General features: G+C 41.7%; 1 protein-coding gene and 1 long non-coding RNA gene across 6 annotated transcripts; one reads left to right on the top strand and one right to left on the bottom strand.

Annotated features, from left to right (window-relative positions):
- Positions 1-920: 920 nt before the first annotated feature.
- On the bottom strand, positions 921-21,427 carry LOC110884030. 5 transcript variants are annotated; one of them, XR_002560851.2, is made up of 5 exons: positions 21,111-21,427; positions 20,797-20,884; positions 7,599-7,738; positions 1,590-1,725; positions 921-1,509 (listed from the first exon to the last, which is right to left on the bottom strand). It is a non-coding gene; the product is annotated as an uncharacterized LOC110884030 (long non-coding RNA). The 5 variants fall into 5 exon arrangements; XR_002560852.2 differs by lacking the exon at positions 21,111-21,427 and adding an exon at positions 21,012-21,040; XR_002560853.2 differs by lacking the exon at positions 20,797-20,884.
- Positions 4,505-6,427, top strand: LOC110884031 (glycosyltransferase BC10-like). Its single transcript, XM_035979103.1, has 5 exons — positions 4,505-5,319; positions 5,500-5,538; positions 5,704-5,769; positions 5,877-6,054; positions 6,194-6,427. Exons 1-4 carry the CDS (start codon positions 5,233-5,235, stop codon positions 5,976-5,978), a joined length of 294 nt encoding a protein of 97 aa, XP_035834996.1. The 5' UTR covers positions 4,505-5,232; the 3' UTR covers positions 5,979-6,054; positions 6,194-6,427.
- Positions 21,428-27,176: the final 5,749 nt, after the last annotated feature.

Genomic DNA, 27,176 nt, shown 5'->3' with positions numbered 1-27,176 from the left:
CTAAGAACCATATTCAACATTTTGGTCAAAACACGGAGAACTCTTTGTAAAAGGATTTAAATACGTTTATGATAATTGATAAGGGTAAAAAAGATTAGAGAAAATTGCCAAATATACGTTTATGATAATTGACAAGGGTAAAAAAGATAAGAGAAAATTGCTAAATTCATCTATGAGATTTGAGCATTTTTGTCAGTTTCATTCAAAATAACTTATGTTGCCCTTCACTTTTGAAATTTTTAGATATTTTCATCCAAATGTCTTACTTTTTGTCAAAATCATCTTTGAGATTTGAGATTTTTTGTTATTTTTATCTAAATGTTTGGTAGAAAAAACATGGTATAAAAAGTAAAGGCAATATGGAATAATAAAGTTGTTCTGGATGAAACTGGCAAATATGCTCAAACCTCAAAGACGATTTTGACAATTTACTCATTATGGATAGATGTTGTTTGATCAATTTCTTGAGCTAAGAATAACAATTTATCAAATGTGTCACTATTTGTAAATACACAATTTTCATGTTTCATAGTTATGAAAACAAAATCTTGTCTCAGATAACCAGAAATAAAGTGGTCAAAATTTGAACAGTGAAAGTAGAATAGGAAAAGAACTAATAGTGATCGTTACTTCGCTTTTTAACTCTTTGGGAGTACGATAATTTTATCCCTTTTGCTTTACTAGTGGGGAACCCGCGCGTTGCGGCGGAGTTGACAATACCAGACGGAACATAATCCAAGCCTTAACACTAAATGATCAGATATATGTTGTGTGTGTGTATATATAGATATATGTGTATATATATAAGCACCCGCGCTTTACGGCTGGGTAAGATTTTAAAAGATAACATACTAAGTTCTATATACATGAATATAAAAATCCATCGTGTATATCAATTATACAACTACAAGAATTTTGAATGCTAAAGGATATAAATGCAATGAATTACCATGCAATTTCTAGGGACTCATCCATCGTGTTACCAGACTTTCTAATTGCCTTTCTAGGATCAAATCTTAACCTTAGGACTAACGAATTACTTTTTACTTTTTACATAGAGATCTATCATTCTAACACTTTGAGATGTTGCATCACTTAAAACTAATCAGTTTTTACAGTTGAAATAAGGGAATGCCCGCGCGTTGCCGCGGATATTTATGTTTTTATGCCGCACGTTGCACGTCAGGTTCCACGGACCGAAAGGAATCACCGCCCCGTTTAGGACATTAAAGGATGCTATAACTCCGTCATCGCTATAAACTATAATCAAATTAATAAAGAAACATCTTCTTCAAGATTTCACAACCAAGCCGTCTTTAGAATGTGGCACGGCCGGTTGGGCGGACCCACAAACGCTTATTTAGCTTTTCTTTATAACCATCACAAAAAGAAGTATGCAATACAGAAACTGTAGCTCACCCCAACAAGGATACCGATTTCAATACCGGGAAACAAAGTTGTTGCACCCATAAATGCCCAAAAAAAATTCTTGTCTACATACCTGAGGTTCTTAAATTGTAAACATGTCGTTAGGATTTAAGGAGTATTAAAAAAAAATATAACAATGATGTCATTATTAAATAACATACCTGAGGTATAAATTCAAATAATGGTGTTAAAATTGTAGAGCACAGGCCTTTTATTAGCCCCTCGCTTTTTTTCCTACTTTCTTCTAGGCCCCAGGCAACGCCTATGCGCCTTGAGTGAGCCCAATGCATTTAATAACTATGAATTAGACACACAGAAAACAACGCCATATCAAAAATACTTAACAGTGATTAAAAAAGTTATATAAAATCTCTATGATATTTGAACAAAACTCATAACCGATGAAAAACAAAACCAGAATAAACTACACTTTATTTTTTTTCAACAGAAAATTAAAACAGGTACGTGTAGGTAGACCTGGCAAAGTGGGTGGGTTGGGCAGGTTTGGGTCATGGGTTAGGATGAGTTTATTAAGGAAAGATTTAAGGTGGGTGTGGGTCTGGATGAGGTCATAGTAAAAAACAATTAAAAAAATAAAAATTAGAAGTTTTAAACATTAAAAAAAATTAAAAGAAATTAAAAAATAAGAAAATTAAAAAAATGAAAAAGATTAAAAATTAGAAGAAGTAAAGGAAAAAAAATTAAAAAATACATCATTGAATACACTACTCTTAATGTATCGGATTGTACGTTCTGTTGCATTTTGTATGAAGTTCTAATTACTCATTATGTAATCCAACAGTAGGTTCAAGTTTTGAAAGGAACTATTATACCATTGAGTCATATATCATATAACAACAAGAAGGTATTAAACTAAGATAGTATGCAAATTTAAATGCTTCTATGTATACTTCTATGATTTAAATTAATTACATGAAGCAAAGTCACACGACATCCACTCATTGCTTAGATCTTAGTCTTGATCTTCAACAACTAAATATAGCACATGGAATATGAAGATTTCATATGATTGGGAAACATGCCATCAATCCTCATGTCAGTGTTTCTTTATATGTTGACTGTTGTGTAGATACAAAAAGAAAATGGGGCACCTATGTATTGATAGATAACATCTCAAACCCAAGAAATGTAAATTGTTTTGGTAGCCATGTATATATGCAGACCAAATGGCAGTAAATATGCAGTCCACTAACCAAATATGCAGCCATGTAAGTTATTTTCCATAATTCCATCCATGGTTTTAAAAAACGGTTGAGGCGTGCGCCTCAAGGCGAAACGGCCAAAAGACGATTCTGAGGCGCGCCTCAGGGGGTTTATACTGTATGTGCGCCTCAGAGGGGCTGAGGCGCTAAAAAGGCTGCGCCTCAGGGGTTTTTGATATTTGTTTTTGAGTTTTTGTGTTAATTTCAAGCAATTTGTGTCTTTTTTATTAGTGTTTTTGATTAATTTTGATGAATTTGATGATGAATTTAGTTACAATTATTTATTAACTCCGCCTCGGGATTACGCCTCGGAAGGCTTACGCCTCGTGAGGCGAAGGGAAAACGCCTCGAAACTCGTTTCCGTTTTTTTAAACCTTGATTCCATCCATTATTGTAGCCCTATATAGCCCACTAAATCGCAACCATTGTTTAATCACTTTTGCAGCCCATTAAAGACCACCAAATTGTAGCTCTTTCCAACCATTTAATTAACCCGATTTACACCGGCCCGATAACCATATAACCTATCCTGACTTATTTCCTGGCCCATGAATAAACTTAAATGGATCAAAGTCTACTCTGACTACAACAAGTCATATCAATGCGATTCCAAATCTTTATAAAAAATGATATATACCAAATGGCCCCAACTTTCAACATCAAGATCTATAACAATTCATAAATTTAACAACTTTAAACACAATTTCATCCAGCGTCACAACTAATGTCACACAAAAACATATCATGATGTGGGATTAGTAAAAACTAAAAAGTCAATAATTATCTGTGCATACGATCACTAACACAAACCTAAATCAAACATCTATATATATTCTAAAGTTTAGTTATATGTACTATTTTAAAACCAAAATTTATGGTTGTTTTAAATGAGGTCATTTACATATATCCCCCTCCTAAGATTATTTATTACATATATACTCAACCCATAAAATCAATTACATATTTTCCCCTTTTAAACCATACATGTTACATATTTACCCATTTTATTAAAATTACTCCTATTGAATTACTATTTTACCTTTAATGAACTTATTAAATGATTATTACATTTTTCCCCTTTCTAATACCATTATTTACATATTTTATGATTTAATGTGTAATATAATTGTTTACAAATAAGATATTAACCTAATGATATGAATTCATTTTTTTTATAAGCCCTGCCTATTTTTTTATAAGCTTCTGCCTCTGTTATGTGAAAATTGAAAGTTTTGCTTATATATAATACGTCATAGCTCTTAAGCATTATTTTTTTTAAAGAGAATAGTCATGCAACCATGGTTTAAAAATTTACTTTTGCTGTAAAACAGTTTTTTCAATATTATTTTGAATGTTTTTAAAGTCAAAATTTATGATGTTATAAATTCAACACTTAAAACAATATTGATTAAAAAATATATTCCAAAATCATAATCTAAAAGTTTACAAATAATGAAATAGAGGTAAATTAGAAGTCTTTAAGTTAAAAAATATTAAATGGAATTCAAAGAGAAGTAATTTACCTATTTAACTTTAACATTAATCCCTGTTTACCCTTTTTTCTCAATAACTCCTTGGAAACTAAAGAGTTTCCTACAACTTGCAATTGCAATTGAATCGTTTACTTTTAATTAAAATTTATTTATTTATCAATTTATCGACTATTATTTACTTCCTTTTCACATTCGCATTCACATAACACTACGTCTACAAAGTTAGATACATCCAGGGTTAAAGAAAGAGAGAGAGAGGGGCCTGGAGAGAGAGTGGACGGTCGCCGGCTACATTACCCGGTGATCATCTGTTACTCAGGAGATGACGACGAGGGTGATGGGGGTAACATCACAGCTCAAGGGTGACATATAGTGACGATGGTGACGGTAGTTCGCCGGTGGTCAGCAGCCACATCTTTGAGTGACGACTAGGGTTCCGAAGAACGAACCGGGTGATGTGATGGGGTAACGACTTCAGTCAAGGTAAGGTAACGGAGGATCGAAGGTGGTATACGAAGTGTCATCCGCATTTTCTGCCTGCTCTTCTCCTCTACTCCTCCGGCAAGGGACTCCTTATCACTTTTCGAGGTGCGGTTGCTCTATTCCCTGCTATTTCTCTCAACTGGTATGTTTTTTTTCTTTTGTCTTTATCTGATTTAGAGCTTCATACGTCTTTAATAATTGGATGGTTATAAAAAAGTTTCATGCAAATATATGTATTGAATATGGTTATATGCAATTCCTTTAACTGTTTTATGTATTTTGGAATGTTACTTTGATGAGCAATTACGGACCATCTGAAAGATAAAGAAAGGGTTCCGGCCACGATTCTGACCGGATGTCGCTTATATGGAGATAGTCGTGCACGATTAGTTGGTTTGTTTATTTAAATACTCATATACATCTCGCCTCTGATTGGGTTCAGATCTTTTTTATTCGTGTCATAGGTCTGATTGCAAGGGTTTTTTCTTTTCGCATTCTGATTTGGTTCAGGTACGTTTTTATTTCCAGTTTGTTTAGTCGCATTATTTTGAGTTTTGATATAGAAAGAGTTCGTGGAAATAATAACATATTCGGTGGTGTTACAAATGGATATTTTGCTTTCACTAAGGAACACCAGTAACCGTGTGGATACAGGTGCATTGCCTCCATTTCAGTTCAGCTATTTGAGAAATGTGAGTTTCATACTTTCATTGGTTTTCATTTTATTTGATGTATATGAATAAGAATGCATAATCATAATGTTTTAGTTACTAAATTTGTGGTCTCTTTGTTCTAATTGTGGAAGAATTGTTGTGCTCTGCTATTTCTGGTCTAATTTCTTCTTAATTAGTTGTCTTTTTCCTTGCCTGCAGAGGAAATCATTATCTGAGTTTTGGCGGGATTGTCCTATTGTGAGTATATATTTTAGCTTATTTAATGATTTGTTTATTTTGTGTTGATTTATTTCATGATTTCATCCTGTTTGTGGCCTTTTAATGAATGAGAGCTTTTTTGTTGAATATGTTAATGAATGACAAAGAAGATTGTTACTAACAGATCTTTTCATTTTTTTGAAGCTGGCTGATAATTCAAAGGAGCATAATTGCATGCCTTATGAACATTATACCGCAACATTACTTGCAGTATGTTCATATTATCAGTATATTTGTATTCTATCTTCAAGAAATACAAGCAACTAACTTCGCTTACCATTATGTTCATCATTTGTAAACTGGCTTAAAATAATCAGCAAAAAGGCCTTGAAGGAGAACCCACAAATAGGAGTTTAACTCACACTTCATGGGTATCTCATCAAGCAAAGGTCGTGAAAGGCAAGGATGGCATCCTATGACGGCCAAATCTACAAATTTGTTGTTGCTACTCCCATTATTCATTCAATGGTCTCATTCACACTTGATCACAATAAGGTTACAAATCATACTGCTATAGTGCTATACTATGCCAACTCTACAATATAAATTTTTTAAGCAAATAAGATGAATAGCTTTTGGTATGTACACTTTGACACCATATATCTTTCACTCATTGTTGCATTCTAAATCCTAGGTGGTTCATGACGAGTGCCCACCTACCGAATAAAAGAAGCAAGTTAGTACACAGAGTCTTCCCTCGCCCAATTAACCTGCTTTGCTTCGCTCGCTTCCATTTTGTTTCTATACTTTATTGGTCTTATAATACCTTTTGTTTATATTCATGGTAGTTGTTGATATTTTTACTTAGCGTTAAAGTTTATGTATAAGAAATCTATGATGTTAATAATGGCAGACTGGTTGTAATCTATTTTGTTACTGTTTCATGTTTCTTTACGTGCATACTGCAGTCGCTACACTCATAAGTTAGTTCACTTAAAAATTTGTTTATGTGTGTTCATTTACCTTCATTTATCTATGTTTAAGTTCGTTTAATAGTCATTTCAAGTTTTTAGGCAGTTACAATTTAGTCTGGTTTTATTTAATTTATTGTAGCATATTGTAATATGATTTAAGGTTTTCATATGGTAGTGAGTTCTCTCAATGATTTTTATGGGTTAGTCATGTATGGAGAGTCATGCGTGCACATATGTTAAGATATTTGATTTGACTAACTCATAGTCGTTGCTTATGTTTACTTGCTTAAACCTATTGTAGGCAAGAAACTACTAAGGGGAAGGGCGACTACATGGGCATGTATTAGCGGCAGAAGATTTCGTGAATTATTGAATAAACCGGAAGCTTTATGAACTCCTTTAAGTTTTTTTCCTGTAATGTATGTTTTTAGACTTGGCATACAAGTTTGTTCTTAAACACATTCCGCAAACAAAGTTTCCTGTGCTATGCACGCCTTAAATTTTGTGTGGCTGGCTTATGGTACAAGCTCTTATGACGTTTTGTATGGCTTCTCTTACATTGTCTTTTGGCTATTCACCTTTTATCCATGCATAAACATTTTTCCCGAACGCACCACAAAATAAAGGACACTAACTGTTGGTCATGCCGTGCATCGCACGGGCCTACCCTCTAGTAAATTCAATTAAAAAGTAGCAAAAAGGCCCTAATTTTCATTTATTAATTGTTTAGCTAAATAGCCTGAATTGAATCATTGACTAACCAACCTTACATAAATAATAAAATAAAAGTAGAACATCAACAGATAAGTAACTAATTAGCAATAGAATTACCAGATTACTGTTTATGCGTTCAAGATCCAAACACGCAACAACTTGATTAGACGGAAGATAGATCGCTCTATACAGATTCAAGTAGGATGTGCTTTAGGGTTACGTAAATGGTCGCTTATGTTTGGTTAAACCCATCATCACCCATCAATAAACTTGAATCTGTATGGCTTTTTTTTTTTTTTTTTTTTTTTTTGAATCATACAAACTCAAAACCTAACTGATTATACAAATCATCAAGTTTACTAATTAGGGTACAAGACTCATACAAACTCAAAACAAGTTTGAATTTTTTACCTGAAAATTCAGAATCTTGCACAAACATCGGTTCTTTAGCTGAAAGGCCAAAACCCATTGCTACCATCACCGGCGGATTCATAGAGTGAGAGGAACCCTATCTTAACCTTGAATTTGCTCAATTTTAACCTTGAAATTTGCTGGAGGAACAAAAAACATAAATTGAAGGCTTAATGGACTTATCTTTCAGAGATTTAGAAACAGAATAAGCAATAACACATATATATCGAAAAGGTACTGAACGGGTATGGTCCCAGATCTCGCGTCAGCATCAACCGCGAGTGACCATTACCCTTATCAAAACCTCCACTAGCTAACAACCTACATGCGTCCGTACGGGAACGCGCAGATGCAGTGGTTGAATCCAATCTGCCCAATGATAGAGGAGGACTTACCTGGAATATGAGAACGGTATAGTGATGCGGCACGGCACCGCATCTGGTGTATGAAAACGGAAGTATTCACAACGATGCGGCCTAGCACCGCATCCAGTGAACACTTCTATCAATACAAGGTAGCTGGATAACAGCAACGGTCACCACCACGACGATGCGGCTTGGCACCGCATCTCGCGTATTTCTTGATCAAAGAGTGAGACGCGGGAGCATCTACAGTTACCGCAAACAGCGATGCGGCCCGCACCGCATCCTGTGCACTCAGCAAGTGGGACTGACACCACAGAGCAAGTAGCACCAAATGGCAGCCGCCTGTCAGGTCTACGTAAGCGACAGACTGACGTGGCGTCACCTCCACAGCCGACATGCCTAACACACCTGCAAAGGTGTAGCATGCCGTCAGTCTATCCGTGCACCTCCTCCTTCACTCCTCGGCTATAAATACCAACCCCAAACCAGGTTTGAGGTATCTCTTCACAACTCTCTCACTACTACTACTATCATACTTTGCTTCCCAAGCAGACTACTGATTCTCACGCCGGAGAGTGGTAAGAAGGAGCACCCCCACCCCATCCTCCTTGTTACGAGTCACGGTTTGTTTCCTTGTGCAGGAGATCAACCGGCAGGCGATCCAGCCAGCGATCCTCGAGAGCAAGGGATTAACCCTTCTTGACGAGACCAGTGTGTTAACCCTGCCCGGTTAACCATTGTTTCATCATTGGCGCCCACCGCTACTCTTAAGCACTTTTTTGTACCATCCCTCTCCCTCTTAAAAGATCATGTCTGATCGTCCGAATAACACTACTGGGGATAACCTAAACCCCACCAACTCAGGGACTACGAGGATCCCTCCTCCAATCCCAAATCCTAACCACATTGGCACATCAACGCAAAGGGGTCCATCTCTAACGTTAGGACACGACCTATCACAGTACGCATCTGTGATCCCTCCGGACATGGACCCTCACACCTGGTATGACCAGCAGACAGCCCTGCTGGCCGCAACATACAACCGAGCTTGCGCTGAAGCGCAAGTACAAGCCGGGCCTACCCCGGCACCACATACACCTGCGGTTCGTATTTTACAATATGACGGCATGGCACCCTCACGTCCAGCCTCCAGAAGCAGGCGTGAAGACCGCAGATCCTCTTACTGTGAGGTCCGCACAATAAATGAGGACGATTCCTCATATGGGTCTCGTACCAGAGGCCCAATACAAAGCCGCCTGCGCCCCCAAGGCGATAACAGCCGGCAATCCACAGTCCACGGCGGTTCTGGCATCCAAAGCCGGCTAGGACCGCAGCCCCAACACGAAGGATATGGCCGTACCGACCCGGACGACCATACATATTGCGGGGATTCTCATGCCACTAGCAGCAGACTGGGAGGACGCAACTATTCTCCTCCCACTCACCCCCGCAACACATACCTCCGCGCTGCAAAGCGCCCCGAGAACCAACCCTACAGGCCAAGAGCCGCGGCCGAAAACTCTAAATTCGCCCAAAGAATCGCACACGCCCATGTCACCACCACAAAATTCCCATTCAACATTGGGAAATACAGCGGTTCGTCCGACCCGGACGATCACATTAACATTTTCATGGGCGCTGGGTGCAACGGCAGGTGGGACGAGCCCACCTGGTGCCATTTTTTCCCCCAGACCCTGATGGGTCTGGCCAGGGCTTGGTTCGATTCTTTCCCAGTGGGATCACTGGCCTCCTTTGAGGAACTACATGCAAAGTTCCTCGCACATTTCAGCCAGCAGCGATGTCACGTACGTGATACGATGGACGTCATGAATATCTGGCGAAGGGACGACGAATCTCTCGAAGCATTCGTCGTCCGATACAATAAAGAATGCCTGGAGATAGGCGACGTGGCTGACCAAATGGCACATAACCACTTCATCAAAGCCGTCAGAGATGAACAGATGGTTATGACTATCTCCGGCAAAGATGGCTTGCCAAAGATATGGGAAGATGTCATGACTGCGGTCAAGACATACGCCCAGACTCAGCGGTCCTTTAAACCGCACCTCACAAAGGCACTGCCCCAAGCGGAAGGTCAAACCTCCCGCTACGAGCCCAAGCGCAGCAATAAGCGCAATCGGGACGCAGGGAATCGCGGCAGCGATTCCAAACCATACTTCCCGCGTACCAACCAGTTTGACGCAAGGGCAACAATTAACGCCCAACGGGATAACCGGGCGTCAAAGAAAGAATCTCGGGACCGCAACTAGACCGAGATCACCAAGTCGCCGAGCGAAGTCCTCCTTACGGACGCGTAGACCCTGCGACCGGCCCAACCAATGAAGTCAAAGAAAAATCAAGATCTCACTCTCTATTGTGAGTACCACAAGGACTCAGGCCATACAAAAAACAACTGTATCAGTCTCCGACTAGAGATTGAGCGAGCCGTAAATGAGGGGAAACTGCAGCACTTGTTGCCCGGTGGGCAAAAAACCACCAAACGCATCACCTCATGGCGAGGGTACCTTCTCAGGGAAGAGGACCATGTATGTGGCCTCAACCCATATGATCAACGGAGGCAAAGGAAGGCCTCGCAAGGCGGCGAGAAAACCGGACAATGACTGGAAAGACGAGCAAGTCGTCATCCCAAAAGTCCGAGGCGGTCCGCGAGACAGGCGCGCTGTCGTTATCACCGGCCAACTAGCTCATTACTGCACCAAGCGATTATTCATCGACACAGGCAGTACTTCTGATATCATATACGAGCAATGCTTCAACCAGTTCGATCAGGAAGACAAAGATCGGTTGCACGCAGTGGATTACCCGTTGGCCGGGTTCGCAGGGGAAACTGTCTTTCCCCTTGGCCAAATTACGTTTCCTGTGCGCCTCACCAGCGGAAGGCACACACGAACAGAAGAGGTAAACTTCATGGTTTTACCTCATACTTCCAAATATGACGTGCTCCTTGGGAGGGAATCCCAAGGTGATTTCAACATGATTACGTCCGTACCCCATTCTGCAATCGGTTTCCCAACCGAAACAGGGGTCGCGAAAATCTATGCACGCAGGGAAGTTATGACGTCGGACGAACTGCATCCGACCAAGATAGCAATGCCGACCCCCAACAACCAACCAGAAAAATGGGTCCTCAACGCAAAATACCCAGAACAAAAGGTCACGTTGCGCCACACCTTGTCCCCCAACACTAGAGCGCACCTGAAGCAGCTGCTCTTCAGGAACCAAGATATTTTTGCGTGGGCACCCGCAGACATGACCGGGGTCCCACGCAGCATTGCGCAACATTTCTTGAATACCTTACCAGGTATCAAGCCGGTGATCCAAGGCCAACGCCACCTTAGATCCGCAAAAAACCAGGCGATGCGTGAGCAGGTCGAAGAACTGCTCTCCGCAGGCATCCTGCGGGAAGTCAAGTACCAGACTTGGTTGTCCAACCCGGTCATGGTAGAAAAACCATCCAGGGGCTGGCGCATGTGTGTCAATTACAAAGACCTCAACAAAGCCTGTCCCAAGGATTGTTACGCACTTCCGGGAATCGACGAAAAGGTCGATAACCTCGCACCATTTCGATGGAAGTGCTTCCTCGATTGTTACAAAGGCTACCACTAGGTACAGATGGCACTCAAGGATGAAGACAAAACGACATTTAGCACCCCTACCGGAAATTACTGCTATACAAAAATGCCGTTTGAGTTACGCAACGCGGGCGCAACCTATCAAAAACTGATTAACGACACTTTCCGCGAGCAAATGAGCAAAAGTGTCGAAATCTACATGGACGACCTGGTCGTCATGAGCATGGAAGAGGATACCATGCTCACTGATATCGAAAGAACATTCCAAACTCTGCGAAGCGTCAATATGAAGCTCAATCCAGGGAGATGCTCGTTTGGAATGGAAGAAGGCAAATTCCTTGGATTCATCGTAACCAAAGATGGATTCAAGGTAAACCCGGAAAAAGTTCAGGCGATCGAGCGCATGCCATCGCCTTCAACAATAAAAGAGATGCAACGACTAGCCGGCAGGCTAGCCGCACTAAATAGATTCTTAGCCAACCATGCAGCTAAGTCTTATCCTTTCATCAAGACCCTGCGGAACTGTGTAAAGAAAGAACAATTCCAATGGACCGCAGAGGCTGAAGATGCCTTCCGGGAAATGAAGGAGTGTTTATACAACTCCCAACTCTAACCGCACCACGCAAAGACGAACCACTTATATTATACCTTTCCGCCGCAGACAATGCGGTGGGTGCGGTACTAATAGTGGGCGAGAGGGAGTTCAAACACCCATCTACTACATCTGCAAGATGCTCAACGACTTAGAAACAAGATATTCAATAATGGAAAAGTTGGTACTAGCACTACTACACGCATCAAGACGGTTGCGACGCTGTTTCGCAAACCACGTCATCACGGTGTTAACCAACTACAGGATCGGCCCGATCCTATCCAAACCTGACATCTCTGGGAGATTAGCAAAATGGGCAATCGAGCTGGGCGCACTCACGCTAAACTACAAGCCGCGCCCCGCAATCAAAGGCTAGGTCCTGGCAGATTTCGTCGCCGAGGTACCGGCAAATCGCATCCAAGAATGCGAGGAAGAACAAAACCCTGCATCACCACCACCTTCTTCAGAAATATGGGCACTTTTTACCGATGGTGCGTCCAACGAAAAAGGTGCGGGCGCAGGTCTGCGACTCGTCAGCCCCGATGGCCAAGAGCTTACCTATGCAATCAGCCTTGATTTCAAAAGCACAAATAACGAGGCAGAATATGAGGCTCTATTGGCAGGGCTACGTCTAGCAGTGAAGCTCGGCGTACAACATCTGGAAGCACACGTCGACTCCTTGTTAGTCGCATGGCAGGTGCACGGTGACTATACCGCAAAAGGGGATATCATGATCCTCTACCTCGAGCAAGCCTTACAACTAAAATCAAAATTCACTTCCTTCAATATCCGTCATATCAACAGAAGTGAAAACAAATCCGCGGATGCACTGTCAAAACTCGCGTCCACCAGTTTCCAACACTTGGCAAAGGAGATACGCATTGAAATTCTGCAGAATCCCTCCGTACCCCTGCGCTAAGTCAATGTCATCCAGTACGGTACAACATCCTGGATGACACCAATCATTGCATACTTGCAATCAGGTGTGACTCCCGAGAGCAAGTCAGAGGCACGACAGTTGCAATACAAAGCGTGCCATTATCAAATGGGAGACGGTATCCTATACCGTAAATGATACCTAGGCCCACTCCTACGCTGTGTCGACCCCCAAGATGCCACATACCTCATCAGAGAGATACACGAGGAAATGTGCGGCATACACGCAGGACCACGCATGGTAGTGGCTAAAATCATGAATGCTGGGTATTACTGGCCCGGCATGCACCTGGATGCCGTCAAAGAATTGCGCAAGTGTATTAATTGCCAGCGGCATGCCCCCAAGACCTTGCGGCCCAAGAACAACTTGATCCCGGTCACCACCGCATGGCCCTTTCAGAAATGGGCAATCGACATGGTCGGACCATTCTCAGACGCACCAGGAGCGGTCAAATTCATCATAGTAGCTGTCGATTATTTCACAAAATGGGTAGAGGCAAAACCACTTGCCTCAACCACTGCTATGATAATGAGGAAATTCATTTGGGAACACATCATCTGCTGTTTCGGTCTACCAATGTGCATCTTTACCGATAACGGCACCAACTTTGCCGCCGACGAATTTCAAAAATGGCTAGAAGAACTACATATTGAACATATATTCTCCTCCGTGGCACACCCGCAAGGGAATGGCCAAGTTGAGAGTATCAACAAAAGTCTAGTCGAAGGCATCAAAGCAAGGTTGGGAACAGCCAGACGTGGCTGGGTCGATGAACTCCCAAGCATCTTATGGGCTCACCGGACAAGCCCAAAAACAAGCAACGGGGAAACACCGTTCAGCCTGGTCTATGGCTCAGAAGCGGTAATCCCCGCAGAAGTAGGTCTTCCTTCACCTCGAATGTTGGCTATCAACAAAATAGCCAACAATGAAGCACATAGACTTGATTTGGACCTCCTAGAAGAAAGGCGCGAAAACGCTGCCATCAACGAGGCCAAGTACAAAACCAAGCTTGAAAAATACTACAATTCACGCGTGTGGGTTTGTACATTTAACCCGGGAGACTACGTTCTTCGCGATAACGTAGCATCTAACGCTGAGCGCCCAGGAAAACTTGCCCCCAAGTGGGAAGGACCCTACCTCATCAAAGAGGTCTTGGGCAAAGGCGCGTATAAACTACAAACGTTAGAAGGCGAAACTATCGCACGCACATGGAATGCACAACAGCTTAGACGCTGCTACATATAAGACATGTTTTTTACATTTCCATGTAACCTATCGGGCCGCAGGCCACCTGCAAATAAATAAACGAGCAATTCAATGCAATATTGTTTGTTACTACTATTACAAATGCGTGTTCCACTTTGCGGTATCCGCAAAAACAGGTTGGCAAAATCTTCATTCGCGATACCCACACAAAGTGCTAACCACACACAAATATTGTAATAGGCCAGCAAAGGCAAAACATTAAGTGTCTATCCAGCCGGATACACACAGGTTTTTACAAAACTTACACAATTCCTAAACCCTAACAGGGCAAACGACGGAATTAACTAATACTCATACGACAAAGGTATAGAGTATACTCAACCCCGTTCACAACGGGTAGAGTTTCGCATACACACGTTCAAACATGCAAGAAGTAAAAACACTTGTACAAATTGAGCAACAGTTAAACTTTATATTCAAAAAATTCATGCACCCAAGTGGTGCACAACGGATTTACATAAAGTTCTAACATATACAAAGAGGAAAACAAAAAAGGGGCACGCAGGCCAACCTAGTCCTATTTTGTACCGCTGGTACCCGCGCCATCTTGGCCGTCACCATCAGTATTTTCCTCTTCCGCATCGGCATATAGCATTCGCAACCGGTCTACATAGTCCGCTGCATCTAAGCATTCATCAAGCTTCTCAACAGAAGAGAGAGACATGTCATAAAATGATGCAACAGCCGCCTCAAGAAGCGCTTCGGTGTCCACATCACGAAACCCGGACCGTTCATTAGTGTAACCGCCTTGAGACAAAACGTTTATATGGCCAATACAGCGGTTATAACCAGCTTTAAAACCAGCATCACGGGCACGCTGCTTGATCAAGTCTATACAGTTACGGTCTCAGGCGCGTCCATGATAGCTTTAACAATCTGCATCAAAGAACAATAAGATCATCACGTGTTAATCCAAGTAAATGCAAAGGCACGAGATACTTACATGTGCAATACCGTGACACCGCATCCACTCACGGTCAGTCTCAAGCTGGTTAAACGTAGAAGTCAGGCATCTCTAGCCTCGATAGCCTCGTTAGCCCGCTCTTCAGCTATAGTGACGCGGGAAGTAATGTCAGCAAGCGTGGCCTCGCGAGTCTGCACCCCAGCCTTTCAAAAGCAAGAAGCAGTTTGCACAAAATTAGTAAACATTCTCGAAAGGCAGAAGGAAAGATAAAACAGGAAAGGCAAATCATACCTGAAGGCTCCCAACGACCTGATTCAAACGGGTGCGCTCAGCATTCGCTTCTTCAAGAGCCTTAGAAGCACGGCTCTCCCTCTCCTGGGCCTCTTCAAGAGCCCTTGCAGCACGGGCCCCCGCCTCTTTGGCCTCTCTAAGCGCCTTTGCTAACCGGGCCTCTGCCTCCATGGCCTTCACAGCAATCGCTTCGGCCGCAGCCTTCTCCTTACCCAAAGCAGTATTTGCTGCCTTGGCATTCGTCAACTCCTGACGAACACGAAACAATGTTTCATTCTGCTTGGCGCAGGATACTTTCCAGCTCTTGCGCTCATCAAAAAGTTTTTCGTTCCAACCCTTGCGTTCATCAGAAAGTAACTTAGCAAGGGTACGAACCTGTTTAAGCTTGGCAGTCGCAGCCCACTCCTCAGTCTGCTTCTGCTTTTCAAAAGCAGCCCTATCCTTTTCAAGCTGCTCCGCACCCGCACGAGCAGCCCTCACCAACTCTTTCGCCTCGGCCCGTAAGCGCGTAGCTTCCTCCTCCCTGCGGCCCAACACCATGTAATCTTCCAGAATGGCATTCGCCACTATGGAACTTCCCACAAGCATGGTGGAAAGTTGGTTGATGCGCAGTTCACGGGTGCGGAACGGGCACGATCAGTTTCATATGGGGTGCCCAGGCCACCCAGAATCTCCTTGCAGGCAGAAGGATCATTGGAAATATCATCCCCCTGCATAACGCTCCAGGGGGGTCGGTGATAGCTGGTACTCCGATCCGGGCTGAATTGGAGGCCCTTCATAACCCGCACCCCCAGATGCGGAACCAGAAACCTTCTCAGCAGCAGGAGACTTCTGCGATTCAGTCCCAGATTTTTGTTTTCCAGCATCAGAAAACCTCAAATCCAAATCATCAGCATCATTTGGAGTGATCAGGTTGTTGGAGGAATTAACAGTATCAAAAATCTGGGACACAGTTTTCTCCACAGTCTTCTCCGCCTGCACGGTCGGATCAAGCACCACTTTGACAAAAGGTGTCGCAGATTCCTTCGGTACCCCCGCATCTGCAGCCGTGGTATGCGGGGGAGACAAGGGAGCGTCAAAGATAGAAAAATCTTTATCTTGAGGTTCTGCAAAACAAAGAAAGCAATAACTATCAGAAAACAAGTTATCCATACAAACACTTGAAAAAAGTTATAAATCACTTACCAGCAGTAACAGCAGGCTTCTTTTGCGTCGGCCCAGTAGACCGTTTTGCCTGCAACCTCTGAAGTTTCACCTCACCAGCACCAGCAACTTTTTGCTCGGGTTTCCTCTTCTCACCAGCAAATGTGGAACCCGCAGCAGCCCCACCTGCAGCCGCACCACCACCTGGAACACCCAAACCCTCAAGGGTGTCAGATACTACCACGTAATCGGTATATCTGCGGTAACAAGAACGAGATATACCTGCGGCATGCGGCACCAAGGGAGGGGCGACAGAACCCTCAGTTTTCTCCTTACCGCGACCCCGCGCGGGTTTCTTCACCTGTTTCCTCTCCACATGTTTCTTAGGGACAGTTTTTTCAAACTTACCCAGATCCCCAAGGTTACCCGCATTTAAACAAACAAGCAAGCAGATTACAAGGGTGAATTTTAAAACAAAAAGGGAACCTTAGAAGATACCTTCGCCTTCCGGCACAGGTGCGTTCAACATCTCACGCGTGGGAACGCGGAAATTGCCAACAATCTCCAAATTAAAACCTTCCCGTTCCCCGCACGCAATCAACTCAACCTTCCCCTCGAAGTCCGGCTCAAACATCTTCCATAAGGGAGCATCCACTGATAAAACACATGCAAAGTCAGTGAAACAAGTAAAGGGAACAAGGAAACTGCACAAGGGTGATAATTCTTACCACCATTTTTTTCCCGCACAACAGGCCTTGCCCTCCTATCCGGCCTGGTAAGCATCATTCACAACACCCACAGCTGATTGTTGTCCAATTTCTTAAGTTCAATAGGCCGAAGCCTAGAGAACCAATCCACAGTCTTTGCGGTAGCGACAGGAATATCTTCCCCAGTAACACCCGCATTAACGTTCCGAAAAGTCATGTTGGCATGCACCGCACAGGCTTTAACGTAAAAGATTTTTCTCTTCCACTGCGTCAGACCCTTGGGAGGCGTCATCAACTTCAGGCTCCCATGTCGTTGATTAAAAGAAAAGAATCCGGTGTTTACCGTTAACTGGTAAAACCGCCGGAAATTCTCAACGGTGACGTCCAAACCATGAGCACGGAAAGTGTACTCGAAGTTCCTGATCCGGAACATCCCAAATGGACTCAGTTGGGATATGTGAAGGTGATAGTATTCTAACACCTCGGCAACAAACACCGTCACCGGCAATCGGAGGTTGCCATCGTTAAAAAACTCAGCCCACAGGGTGATATACCCCGCCGGAGCATCGGCACCGGTGTCACCCTCTTGTGGGTAGGTGGCACCCCACTCATCCGCCATGTGTATGCTGGTCATCAAGATCTTAAAGTGACCCTTTGACCACTTCAGTACCGGTAGCCCACCACCGGGGGCACCACCATCATCGTCTTCATCTTCATCAGCCGCCGCCACCGGCTGTTCAGGGTTTTCACCCTCCACATTGTGTGGATTTGATGGTTCAGCCATAAGAGATGTAGAAGAAAAGGAAAGGAGTACTAAAAACTCAAACCACCTCACCGGAATTTCAGAAAACCTTATCGGAGAAGACAGAGGAATCTTTTTTCTCTCACCGGAATTTTTGAAATTTTGAACAAGTGAGGGGAAACCACGAACGGTTTCCCCTTATATACCGATCGCAATTAATGCAGCATGGAAACTGAATCATCACGTCCAGAAAGAGCGAATTATGCGGCACCACGTGTCAAGCGACGTTTTCGCTGACGGTTAGCACGCGCGCGTGGCCACACACGCGCCTGACATAGGAGACGTTTACTCTCCTGCTACAGTGCATTGATGACCTCGGGAAGTGCAAATGTCCTTTCATTGCGCTCAGCCACGTATGCAACAAAAAGCGACAACATTATCCAAACACAAGCGGCATACGGTTTCTCTGGTATACCGAACCATAACCCATACCGCATGTCTTTTTTTTACATACCCCTCAAAATAGCTAAAAATTATATCCTTCCATGGTTAAGGGGGTATAAACATATCCGCACATACCCACGAGCACACGTGGAATATGCGGAGATGACACACACGAGCCTTACAGGTGTGTCAGATACTCAGAACCAGCGTTGTTCTTTGGACTGAACCGCATCTCAGAAACAGATAAACCGCATTGCCTTCATTCTCTTCAAGCTTCAAATCCCTCCTGTCCGGTTCACAACAACAGAGGGTGCGTAAACAACTTCTTCAACAAAAAGAAGGAGGGGAATGTACGTGCACGCACATCAGCAACCCTGACTCCTGATCATTCAAGAGCCACATCCGAGCAACACACTCGTTTCAAGCAAGTATGGGGTTACAAAACCGCAGACACTCATGAGTCGCTGCAGACACACCAATAGCTCCGCAAATGGTTGCTACGGAAGAGCCACAGCTAAGTCATCACATAGATGAACGAAGCTACTTCAAGGAAAGCTCCTCGGCATTGGAGCGTGAAGGAAAGTGGCTAAGGAACAGATGCGAACGAGATTCCCACTCACCTAAAGAGGTCTCGTCGAACAACAAGCGGCCGAACAGCGGTAACAAGTCTGCTTATGACTTTGTTAACCTACTTGTAAGACGGATAGAATAAACAATGGTGGGCATGACCATGCCTATGACCATGTTTATTTGACCATTATCCAGATTCACATTGTTCGACCAAACATGGCCAACAATGACGCAAGTATCCAACATTGTTCAGCCAACCGTGGCCAACAATGTCAAGCAACGAGGTAACCGCAAAGGACGTGCGGTTACTTGAGAGCTAAATTGGAAGAACATGAACACCCCACAAATGGGATCATCATTACATGTCCAATTACTACTGAAGACCACTCTCTTCTTCATTCACCACCTCAAAGGTTGGTTCGAAGTTTGTGCACATCTTCAACCACCATCTCAGAGGTTGGTTCGAAGTTTGTGCACACCCCTAGCAAGATCTCAAAGGTTGGTTCGACACACCAACAGGTGGCACCCAACCCGAGGCTGAGAATTTCGCATCAGACGAAACGTTCTCACTGGTACGGAAGAGGCGTCACATGACCCTTCCAGATCTCCAGCTTGATTTACGAAGAGCAAAGACCATCTACATGGCCTAGAATCTTCTCCAGACTCCAAACCACCTTCTAGACACCATAGTCCAGTACTCCTCCTACATGCAACGTGCATATGGCAGCAACACTAGACTGGGGGGACTTGAAGGGGTATGGTCCCAGATCTCGCGTCAGCATCGACCGCGAGTGACCATTACCCTTATCAAAACCCCCACTAGCTAACAACCCACCTGCGTCCGTACGGGAACGCGCAGATGCAGTGGTTGAATCCAATCTGCCCAGTGATGGAGGAGGACTTACCTGGAATATGAGAACGGTATAGTGATGCGGCACGGCACCGCATCTGGTGTATGAAAACGGAAGTATTCACAGCGATGCGGCCTAGCACCGCATCCAGTGAACACTTCTATCAATACAAGGGAGCTGGATAACAGCAACAGTCACCACCACGACGATGCGGCTTGGCACCGCATCTCGCGTATTTCTTGATCAAAGAGTGAGACGCGGGAGCATCTACAGTTACCGCAAACAGCGATGCGGCCCGCACCGCATCCTGTGCACTCAGCAAGTGGGACTGACACCACAGAGCAAGTAGCACCAATGGCAGCCGCCTGTCAGGTCTACGTAAGCGACAGACTGACGTGGCGTCACCTCCATAGCCGACATGCCTGACACACCTGCAAAGGTGCAGCATGTCGTCAGTCTATCCGTGCACCTCCTCCTTCACTCCTCGGCTATAAATACCAACCCCAAACCAGGTTTGAGGTATCTCTTCACAACTCTCTCACTACTACTACTATCATACTTTGCTTCCCAAGTAGACTACTGATTCTCACGCCGGAGAGTGGTAAGAAGGAGCACCCCCCACCCCATCCTCCTTGTTACGAGTCACGGTTTGTTTCCTTGTGCAGGAGATCAACCGGCAGGCGATCCAGCCAGCGATCCTCGAGATCAAGGGATTAACCCTGCTTGACGAGACCAGTGTGTTAACCCTGCCCGGTTAACCATTGTTTCATCAGGTACAAATTTTGCTTTGAACCATAGTCGGAAAAACTGCACTTGATTAAATTAGAATTGTCTATTTCAACTTCCTCTTGAGTATCATGCCAAAACCCTAATCGGCTAAACTGAAAATTCAAAAACAAACATTGTGAAATCGAAACGGGTGTTCGATTAATCAACCGAAACAGAGGAAAGCAAGCGAATTCAAAAGAAAATTTTGTGGAATGAGGCGAATAATTGAAATCACAGTACCAATTAGAGCATCAAACTGCAAAAACGTACAATTTTGTGGATTGAGGCGAATAATTGAAATCCCAGTTCCAATTAGAGCATCAAACTGCAAAAACGTACCTAAAATGAAAACAAATCACTGTCCTTGTTATTGCGAGTTTCAGGTGGCCGGCCGGAGGCCGTGCCTGGTTTCCCCTTCTCCATTGTCTTCTGCAAATGAGTACCCAGTTCCATGATGGGTTCGATGTTAAATAATTGCTGGTATGAAACGTATCTGGGAATTAAATTGGTATATTGAATCAGGTATGAATGGCCAGTAACAATTGATGGAGGAAATACGAAAGAACTGAATTCGTTTGTGGCTGTAGAGATTCAATCATAAAGCTAGATTGAAAGAGAACGATTCGGGGGATGATAAGGATAAAATGGGAAGAAAAATGTAACAATATAGGTTTTATTTAAGACTTTTAGTCTGCCATCTTAAAAAATAGGTGTTAAATTACTTTTTGTGTCCATTGGAAATGTATTATATAGTTATATAGATATATAGATATATAGATTATGTAATGTTTAAGTTTTGTGTTTAATTGTTTAATGTTTAATTAAACTCGAAAAAAATAGTTTATGATAAAGGTAAGACACCGTTAGTGTTTTGTGACTTAAGGGTAGTTTTTATAATTTTTGATATGACAGAATAGAATTTAATTGATTGGAGCAAGATACTACTCTTCTGTGCCCCTTCTCCTTTAAAAATACAAACGAAGACTAAAAAGATAAAATATTATAGGAAAAAATAGTCCAGCGCTGTAAAACACGTATGTCTTACCAACGTTTGAAAGTGAAGCAGTCAATATTACCCTTCAATTCTTGCACCTTATTTTCCATGCATGTTTATTTGGTGTTACATTTTAATTAGTAGTAGTTATATATAAATAAATTACATGATGGGTTTGACAATTTTAGATAGCTTAAGTTATTCTTCTTTTTTTTTTTTTTTAAATATGCTCTATTAAAAAAACGTTTTTTATTTGCATGATGATTTTTCTTTAAAAAAAAAACAAGTTAAGTAAAAATATACTATTTGTAATCATAATTGTTCTTTTAAAAAAACAAGTTAAATAAAAATATACTATTTGTAATCATAATTATAGAAAGTTTACATCTCTTACGACTAAAACCACATTAATTTAGTACAAGTCTACATTCAAACTTCACAGCCATGACTTGAATTTCAAGTAACATCCAACATCCGACTATGTAACCTATAAATATAACCCTTCTTTAATTCATTCTCATCCTCATTAATCCAAAAAATACAGAAATAAAACACAAGAATTAAAGTAACCATGAAAAAGCAAGGGATTAGTGTTGTTGAGGCTGCAACATTAGTTGTATTATTGACCATGGTGGAGTCATGCCATGGGACCATGAACATGAACCAGCCTAACCTTAGACTCACGCTCTTACAGTCTCTTGGCCACACCGGTAGTCCCACTCCTGGAAATCCTTGTGGTCAAACTAGTAATGGTGGAGGCCATTGCAAACTGTCCTTTAACGAAAAGGCCTTCGCAAGCCGACATGGGGCCACCTCTACAACACCTTCTCTTCCACCACCATTGTCGTTTAGGGTGTACGTTGGAGCCGCAACAAACCGGAAGTTGATGATGTGGTCTCACGGAGTTTGAGATCACAAACTAAATAATAGTAGTAACTACTAATGTGAACGTATGCTATTAGTATTGTCTATATTCATATTTATTTATATATGTATAGGTGGAGTGTGATGCTAATGTATTCTCCAGGAATAAAATTGAACTTTCTAGCCTCGTGTTGATTCTTAGTTGAAAATTAAGTGAAATAAATGTTGGTTTCTTTTCTGTTTGTTTTTAACATTTTCGTAGCACGAAGAAATTATGAGACACATGCAACAAGGAGTATATATATTTGTTGAAAGAACACAAACACTTCAGGAACACAAATAAAACATTTTAGTATATAGGGTAGGATTCTAGAGTGAACACTAGGTTGAAAGTGAACTGTTTGAACTAATCTGGGCCATTGGATTACATCATCTAAAGATTTTTAAACAATGGCAAGATTGTAATTATAATGTTGTAACCTCCCTTTAAATTAATTGACAGAAGGGTGTTTGCGTCTTTTGTAAATTGCATTTATTAAACAATATAATCAAAATCCCTAAAATCTCGCTAGTTTCCGTATATACAAGATACACAGCTGTTAGTGTATACACATGTGTACAGTCTCGCTAGTATTAGTTTATACAAGATACACAGATTTTAATTTATGCACATATGTACAGTCTCGCTAACTATCAATTTATACAAGATACACAACTGTTAGTTTATACACATGTGTACAGTCTCACTAACTATTAGGTTATATAAGATACACAGCTGTTAGTTTATACACATGTGTTACAGTCTTTTATACATCTGTGTATTATATTCAAAAATGGTTACATATGTGTATATTATGCATGCGCACGAGTAGATTCATATAGAAATTATGAAATTAATGAAAACGAAACATATCACATGTATGCAAAATTAAATAACTTCATCACATATTCAAAAAAAAAGAGTTAATGCCAAAAAATAATTACAATTTCAATCTCAGAGAAAATTTTCAATATTTATTGAAAACTATAAAAAGTTGAAAACAATATACCATGATATCTATATATATGGATAATAAAAAAAATATTAAAGTTAAAACTAAAACAAAATCTATGGATAAAAAATGATAGAGAAATAATTAAAAATGAGAGAGAGAGAGGGTTAAGAGAGGAGAAAATTAAGAGATTTTAATTAAACATACTTGGCTAATATCAATCTTACCCTTTTTAATCTAAAAAATGATCAAGGGTCAAGACTAGTTCACGTAGTTCACTCTCAAGAAGTTGTTCACTCTTGAACCTAATCCTTAGTATATATATGTCAACAATTACATACAACCGAACTCTATTGCTCGGATATTTTTGGAGGGACAATGGGTGCCCAATTGGTACCAGTAAACTATGCTTTATTTAACGATATAGAACCCACTTGATCAGTGACGAAGCTTGAAAATTTCCACCGGGGAGTCGGAAGTCACCAAACCTAAAAGTATACACCTAAAAAATTTTATATAAAACCGGGGGGTCGAAAACGTATATACCTAAAAGATTCTATACGAAACGTACATACATAACACTATTGAGAAAAAAGTTCGGGGAGTCCCTCCCCCCCCCCCTTCAATGCTTCGCCCCTGCACATGATAGTAGATATATCAGGTTCTGTTACGGAAAAACTAATAAAGACTAGCTTAAAACTGTTATGAAAACGACATGCACTTTAAATTCATAACATTTGATAATACTTACTGTTAGGGGTTAATTTTTATAACTATGGATCACTTATCCTTAGACCGGCATGGATCACTGATCCTTAATAAATGGTGCAGGAAGTCTGAATATCACGGATCCTTATTATTTCATAACTTTGCTAACAATTGTTCTCTGTACTTTCTCATGATATTATACAGATCATGGATGGCGTGGACCAAGTCATGGCAAGAATCCCTCGGTCCATATTCGTTGAAGATGCCGCACATGTTCAATTAGCTCAACGTATACTAGCTTGGACGTGGTCATCCTACATTTTCGGACTTAGTTGTTATTTCCATTTAAAGGGGTTGATCAAGTGTTTATAGGCAGAACATTGTTATTAGCTAACACACTCTCTCTCGAATACAAGCTCTCGAATACACTCTCTAACAATAGCAAACATTGTACCACACTTGATCAACATCCGAAGTTGTAAACATTTTTGTTCAATATAGTTGATAGTGATAGTTTTCACCATCCGAAGTTTTTTATACCGGAGATCTCATAAGGATCAATGGATTTTTCCTCGTATAAATCATTGTGTTCATTGTTCTTAACACTTCACATTTGATTATACACTTGTTTAACATTCAAGCACACTACCTCACAAAATCAGATTTGGTTACATTATCTTTTGTTTGATTTTTGACCAAAATAGTTTAAAGCCCACCGTGGGGGTAAGTGGTGCTTCCATTTTAAGAAAAATTTGTTTTTGTTTATTTCTGTTCAACATCATCATTTCCATGGCTTCTCAGGGAAAATCCACTTCAAGTGCCATGTCGGCGGTTACCTCATCCCAAATCAGTGCATCATTACCTCCTATTCCACCACCATACCAGAAGAATTCGGATAATACTCAAAAGAAGACATCATCAGTCTTCCAAGGATCAAAAGTTTCTACTAGTTCTTCTTCTACTAACACTAACAGTGATATTTCTGTTTTGTTTTCGCAGATAAAGAGCTACATGGAACAACAAGACAAGACTAAGCAGGGGATCCTTCGTGAGATTGATGACATTAAGAAACATAAGAAGGCAGCAGAGGATCACTCTCCACTGGTGCCCAGGATGTTGGACTTCGTCATCCCAGCAAATGCAGCACGACAGTCCAGGATGTCCAGCACACAACCTCAAGGATCCTCCATTCCGTAGCAGGGATCACTGGCAATGACTCTTCCTCAAGGATCATCGATCCATCAACATGGATCATTGGCCATGACCCTTCCTCAAGGATCCTCAATCCATCAACATGGAACAGTGACAACCAATCCGCATCAAAGATCCTTCTTTCGTTCTGAAGGATATATAGAGACGTTTCCGGCTCAAGGATCCTACCCCAACAATCAAGGATCCTGATCCAGGGTTCAAGGATTTATGGATCACATATCCTGTCACACCCCGATAAAGATCGATTACATCAGAGCTGGGTGTGATCCGAATGGTATCATCATTGCACAGCAGAAGTATCAAAGCTAAGACTTCTAGAACGTGAACGCCCACTAAGTACTCGAATTCCCATGGGTTCTCCTATTCCAACCGTTCCGTAGTTTTGAAAAATGCAACCTGAGAAAGAACATGCGAAAAATCAACATAAAGTTGAGCGAGTTCATAGTTTGTTTTGAAAAAGATTTAAAATAAATCTTTTTGATAACCAGTTTAAAAGTTGTTGAGAAAACATAATAAAACCCTTTTTCTCAGCATATCATATGAAACCTTTGTGTTTATAAAACTTGGTATGTTGGACAATCCAGTCCCTGAGTCTTCGTGCCTCTTACGAGTATAAGTGAGCCTCGCCCAAAAGAGTTTGTAAGCAAGACCAACCTGTCCCCTTACTTGTTTAAATGAAAAACGTCACCAAATTTTGGAAATTTATGTGTTGTGAGTTTGCATCAAATGAATCTTAAAAACATTTGAAAGTTTGAGTATCGAAAGCTGGTACGTAAGCGTTTATGAAACTAATGATCATTAATGTGTAGCTAGGACATTAATATGTGTGCCGACATAGGAAGCACTCAACCCGGTAGACGACTTTAACTGACGATTAACCTCGACTGGGACACAAAAGCACTCTAAGTGGCCTCACAAGGACCGGTGAGTGGGGCTCGCCCGTACCTGATAGATCTACCCCTTTTGTTCCTTGGTCCTTAAAAGGATTGATGGTGCCTAAGTTAGCGCCTATTCGCATGTGATCCGAGAATTCATTCCATAGCTTAACCATGCCCTAGTTAACATGTGTTTCAAAAGAAAAGGGGAACATAAACCCATTGGATTGTCTCGTTGCCCGTATGCAGACCCACCCAGTCCCGTTGTTGTAACTAGGATATTCCCGTCACTAGTCATGAAATCATGCACGTTTGCGAGAATACGCATTTGTTTTGTAAAACCGGTATGTTTGGTATAAATCTTTCATAAACCATTCGAGTTCGTTGAGTTCATTTGCAACATGGTTTATAAATATGTGTGTTCGTTCATCGAAATATTGTTTGCTTTTGCAAAAACTTGCATGTCTTTCCACCCCCGAAAACATTTACAAAACGTAAAGCGTAAAAGTGGGGGTTATGAACTCACATTGATGCCCTTGTGCAAAGCTAGCTAAATGTGATCCCGTGATGTCGTTCCAAGAACGTGAACTCGCTAGCATGCATCTATAACATTCCTACCAAGGAATACTTATAAGTTTCTAAATAAAGCAACGTAGCTAAACTATGTGTCCGAGTTCTATCGAATCGTTAACCAAACGACTCTAAGGAAGGTGTTATCGTCTTGGCTTAGAATAATCATTCTATGGTTATTTGATCACGT

The sequence above is a fragment of the Helianthus annuus genome, chromosome 10 (genome assembly GCF_002127325.2).
Source record: "Helianthus annuus cultivar XRQ/B chromosome 10, HanXRQr2.0-SUNRISE, whole genome shotgun sequence".
NCBI classification, from domain to species: domain Eukaryota; kingdom Viridiplantae; phylum Streptophyta; class Magnoliopsida; order Asterales; family Asteraceae; genus Helianthus; species Helianthus annuus.
Note: the sequence above shows the minus strand (reverse complement) of the source record. Positions and strands in the feature narration are given on the sequence as shown.

Bases quoted from the DNA above. Each gene is read 5' to 3' on its own strand.
- LOC110884031 (XM_035979103.1), top strand. From the start codon at position 5,233: ATGGATATTTTGCTTTCACTAAGGAACACCAGTAACCGTGTGGATACA. The intron at 5,320-5,499 runs GTGAGTTTCATA...CCTTGCCTGCAG, and splicing joins AGTTCAGCTATTTGAGAAAT to AGGAAATCATTATCTGAGTT. The intron at 5,539-5,703 runs GTGAGTATATAT...ATTTTTTTGAAG, and splicing joins TTTGGCGGGATTGTCCTATT to CTGGCTGATAATTCAAAGGA.